This window comes from Protobothrops mucrosquamatus, unplaced genomic scaffold (genome assembly GCF_001527695.2).
Source record: "Protobothrops mucrosquamatus isolate PMUCROS unplaced genomic scaffold, P.Mucros_1.0 scaffold_33, whole genome shotgun sequence".
Classification (NCBI taxonomy): domain Eukaryota; kingdom Metazoa; phylum Chordata; class Lepidosauria; order Squamata; family Viperidae; genus Protobothrops; species Protobothrops mucrosquamatus.
In genome coordinates this window covers 247121-252466 of record NW_015386109.1, presented here as the reverse complement: position 1 = coordinate 252466, position 5346 = coordinate 247121, and the positions used below count along the sequence as shown (strand labels likewise).

General features: G+C 36.0%; 1 protein-coding gene across 1 annotated transcript in view; it reads right to left on the bottom strand.

Moving 5' to 3' along the window:
* Positions 1-231: 231 nt before the first annotated feature.
* Positions 232-5346, bottom strand: part of MTFR2 (mitochondrial fission regulator 2) — a 13699-nt gene continuing 8584 nt past the window's right edge. The window contains exons 7-9 of the mRNA XM_015809967.2: positions 4375-4678; positions 2459-2642; positions 232-338 (exon numbers count right to left, since the gene is read on the bottom strand). Of these exons, the coding sequence (XP_015665453.1) occupies positions 240-338; positions 2459-2642; positions 4375-4678 (587 nt within the window). The 3' untranslated portion in view covers positions 232-239. The remainder of the gene's footprint in view (positions 339-2458; positions 2643-4374; positions 4679-5346) is intronic.

The window sequence follows — 5346 nt, the reverse complement described above, 5'->3', positions numbered from 1 at the left end:
GTTTCTATATTACTATCTTTTTACACATTTACTCACCGGCCTTAATACTTTGCAACCAATATCATAAAACTGATACAAAAAAACTGTAGATTTATAGCTGATAAAAAATGCAATAAAAAAATTCATGTAAACACTGTTAGCACAATTCAGAACAATTAGATTTATAAGTCTTTGTACAATGCAATCAAAGAAAAGAGTCCTTAATAGTGATAGCTGATCGCACAAGATCAAGATCATGGCTACATATGAAGTTTTGATTTTGAAGATGATGAATTTATTAGTTCCTCAGTTTTGTTAAGTCTCTGCTTCGTGCTTGGTTTCAAAATGCGATAGTCAACCTGTAATCAAAAACATTTTATTTCTAATTGTATTGCTTTTTGATTCAAGGTGACATACAAATTAAAAAATATAAAATATAATAAATCTAAAGAATAAATAATTCATTTTTAAAAGTGGACAATATAATTAAAGTCAAAGAAAAACCTGTACTAGCATCTTCAGCATGTATTGAAACAAAATGGAAGCCAATGGAATTGGTGTGTGATTTATGTAATATTGTCAGCGACTGAGCTGTTATCTTATATTATTTACAGCTTCATTAGCAGAATCATGCAGCATCTACAACAATAGTTTAAATGGGAGATGATTAAGACAAGGATCATAGTAGAAAGATTTCCCTGAGTCTAGGAACAGTGCTACATGGGTACCAACTAAAAGAAAGCAAAAGTTCACTTAATAGAGCATCAAATCTATAGCCTAAAAAAGAACAATTGATGCAGAAGTTGTAAAACCATTTTTTTCAGAAGAGTTCAGTTCCTGTCAGAACAGGCAATATCTCTGGCCTATTAGTCTGTCTTCTGAGGAACACTTTCAATTGGCCTGACTGAATCTCAGCTTATTACCTTACTTCAGTTCATTACAGCTTTCATACAATGAATGATAGCTGGTTATCACAAGCATTGTGATGGTGTCTAACCTAGGAACTGTATATAATCTGAAAATCAGGGCCCTTTGAATGCCAAAAGGACAAAAGGAAGCTCTGAGGAACCAAGTGCTAACCACAATTATCAACAAAGAAATGGACTCAATAGTGCCATCTTCTAAAAGTGCTCAGACAAATAGGAATAGAATCAATGCATAATATTGCTCTCAAATCCTATATTGACCAAATGCCTTCTCATTCTAGCTGTCGTTTATCCACCAAAGTCAGTCATAAATTGAGTTGATGCAACTTATCACAGGAACAGTTGTCTATATTAAACAACCTGTGATAAAAAGCCTTTTAGAAAGCCATTTCTAATATGTATACAGGTAGTCCTCACTTACCGACTGTCTCGTTCAGCAACTATGGTGCTGTCACTCAATCACATGATTGCTATTAGTCAGCACTGGTGTCTACGCCTGACCTTTATTTTTCCCCCTTCCACCTCTTGCAGAACAGAGATTGGAGAGAAGAGATTACAACAGACTAAGCAGGTACACAATGAGGAATATACACTGAAAGCCAGGTGCTGATGCTGGCAGCCACTAAATACCTCAGTGTATTCCGCTTTGTGTGTTTTATTCTCTTATAATCTCTTCCTTTCCAATCTCTCCACTGCAAGGTGTGGAAGGAAAGTGATTTCTATAGACAATCTCTCCTATGGCTGACCCATCCACTTACCCCAACAGAGCAGAAAATATGGAGAGGACAGGAAAAAGGCACACAATTGGAAATACACCAAGCTGTTTGCACATCACCCTTGCAGCTGCCAGCACAAGCGCATTGCTTTCAATATGTATTTTCCATTGTGTGCCTGCTTACTCTCTCATAATCCCTTCTTCTGCAATAAATATAAATATGTATAAATACAAATACAAACATTAATTCCCTTCTTCCTAATGATCTCAGTGCCAGGGTGAGCATTCCAAAGACCAGGGGAGTGGTTAGGAGCAAATAAAAGCTGAAGATGTGAAACAGAGCAGTATTGTCACTTTGAGCTGGAAAGCACAGTTGAAGTTAGGTGATTTTCCACATAGTAACCATTTTGCTTAGCGAAAAAATTGGCGGTCCCAACTGTGGTCTCTAAATGAGGACTACCTGTATTAAACTTTAAAGAACATATAAAAAGCATCCATCATCAAGCATCACAGAAAAGACTAGAGACAGGGGAAAATACAAGTCTCCTATTCAGAGCACTGTGAGAAAGTAATACAATACTTACAATAATTCTAGACTCTGAACTACCATTCCAAATCACTCAAGAGCCGTGAACCCTCCCGTATATTCAATGTTTCATGGGATACAATAAGAATACAGTTCCAGCTGTGATCATTAAGTTCTGTCTCTGGATTATCTATATAATATTTATCTTGATTATTTTTTTTTCATCCCCAGAATATTTTTTCCTCTGTATGATTATGAATCTTATTCAAATGCAAAAAAAGAACTACTTTAAGAAAAGAATCATATCTATACCATTGAAGTATCTGGACTAGAAAATGGTGAAGCACCATAAGGACTGTTCTCTTTGTCAAATGAGTCATCGCGACTGCTTTGTGATGCAAATTTCTCTTTAAGAGCTTCTGCTATTAAAGCTGCTGGATCCCACTGAGATTGCTTTATTTTATTTCTTTTGGGTAGAGGTGTACCTCCAGGAGATCTGGAGAAAGAAAAGCAGAACATTTGCAATTTCTAACGTAAGACATTGCTATTGAAAAAATCAAAACATGTGTTATATTTTCTAATCTGCTTTTGTTCTAATTTATTTCAGTATCCTCCTTTCTACAGCACCTTTGATTGCCCTATGAACTGTAGCAATATTGCACATGTTGTTTTGCAGGCAGCTATACAGCAGTGAGCATTCTGATGTTTCGACTGTACTCTGCTATTTTTTTTTACTCTACAGGTACTCCTAGTCTTACAACCCACAGCTGAACCCAGAATTTTGTAAATGAGTCATTGCAGTCGTGAGTTACTATGTGACTGGAGTTGATTTTACAATGGTTGTTAAGGAAATCACTTGTTTGTTCAATGAATCATGTGGCTGTGTATCCAAAACTAGCTTATCCAATAGGTGTTTTAGGCTAGAAAATGGCAAAAGAAGTTACAAAAAGCGATCGTGTGACTGCAAGACACTGCTACCAGTCATAAATGTAAGCTGGTTGCCAAGTGCCCAATCACATGACCTCAAGGACGGTGCAGCAGTTGTAACTTCAAGGCCAGATTTTAAGTAATTTTTTTCAAGTTTGTAGTAACTTCAAACAACCATTAAGCAGCCGGTCATAAAACTGAGGGCTAACTGTACAGTTTAAAAACAAGAACTAAAGTCCTAGCTCTTCCAAGTAAACCTATGCCAGAAAGGAATATTCTTTGCAAGGCTGAAATTTATTTATTACTTTTATAAACTACTAAATCCCTAAGTAAGGACTCTTGTCAATGTACAAGGACAATAGGCAAGAACAAATTACAAAAATCAAAGGCATAAAAATGAAAGGCCCACAAACTAATGAAAACATAGAACAGAATCAAATTAACCAAACCAAGCTGTTAATGAAACCAAGGCAGGACTGTGTCCTAAACACCCTGGGGAGGCAGTCAGGGTGAGAACCAATTGCCATTCCTAAGGACCAGGATAGCCACTGAAAAGGCAGTGGTGGCACTGAGTTTCGGGCTCCTTCACCCCTTTAAAGTGAAGCACTGTTTTTGTCTTGGTTAGAACTAAGGAGAAACTTCCTGACAGTTAGAACAATTAACCAGTGGAACAACCTGCCTCCAGAAGTGGTGAATGCTCCAACACTGGAAGTTTTTAAGAAGAGACTGGACAGCCATTTGTCTGAAATGGTGTAGGGTTCCTGCCTGAGCAGGGGGTTGGACTCGATGACCTCCAAGGTCCCTTCCAACTTTATTATTATGGATCATCGCACAGTCAGCCAGATGTTCAGACTGGATTTGGCATTTTGTCTTAACTATCGAGTCCTTACCAAGGACCTGGGATAGGCAGATGTGGATGTTTGATGGTATTACAGATATCATCGCAGGATGGAAGCAGTTCCTAGTAAGGCCGCCTTTTGCAATTGACTAATGGCGAATTTGTCAATGCCAATGGTGTTCAAGTGGTGCTCCAGTTGTTTTGGGATTGCACCCAAGGTGCCTATTACTATTGGTACTACCTTTGCTTCCAACTTTTTTTTTTTTATTATTATTATTATTATTATTATTATTATTATTATTATTATTATTATTATTATTATTATTATTATTATTATTATTATTATTATTATTATATTTGGGCTGCTTCTCATGGAAGATAACTAAGAACCAAGCCACGTAGTTTCATAAGTTTGTAACAGCACTTTTTTTAAAAAAAAGAACTTACATTTTGTTCAACTTACTTCTCAATAGCTCTGAGTTTAACATTATTTATATCCTTGAGAACATCCATCATATCGGGAATAACTTTAACCGTCTGATGTTCAGCATCGTCTTTAATCTTTTCAGTCTTTGTAGCCCGACGTTGTTTAATAAGCTGAACTGCCGAATTATGGGAATCAAAATCAGATTTTAACACAAACGAAGGTGGCAGCGGTGGAGGTGGAGGTATGACTACATTACAAAGAGAAGTAGGAGCTGGCGTAGAAAACATTCCTGGCTGCAGAAAACTATTAGGAGTGTTTGATAAAATCCCAGTATCTGAACCTATTAAACAGTTGAAGAGAGAGGTAATATTAAAATAGGCACCTGTAGCATTGATGGATAAATGTAAATACCAGATAGTGACTGCTTATTTTAGAACAGTACTACATTTGAAAACCAGAAAGTATAAATAATAAGAAGCTAATGAAATCAAAAGAGAGAAAAGCAAAACTACACAACACTGGTTCTGATACTAATTTAATCACAAGGATCATTAGATCATTTTGATCTCATCTCTCACCCTGGGCTACATTTCTTTAACGTTCTTATTAATAATAAAATACAAAATTTGAGAATTCATTTTTTTCCTCTGAAAAGAAATTTCCATGCCATCTGTTTAAAAAAAATTTCCTCAGTTTCAAAAGAAATTTGTCAAGTGGCACATTGGAATCTAAGAAACACATTCAAATCTTTCTTAAAAATAAGTAGAAATAAATGTGCAATTTTTTTTAGATTCAAGCTCAAAGTCCAGTATCTCCCCTGCCCAGTAAGTTAACTAGATGTTTTATGTTTAGAAAGAATCTGGGCTCATCTTCTCTTACTGTTGGTGGTAAAATCAGTAAATCTTAGGTGCAAACATAACCTGAAGCAATTATAAGCAAAACAATTTTCTACATAAAAGTTGTCGTCAGATGGCAATATGACTTAGTATCATTAGGAACAAGAGAAAC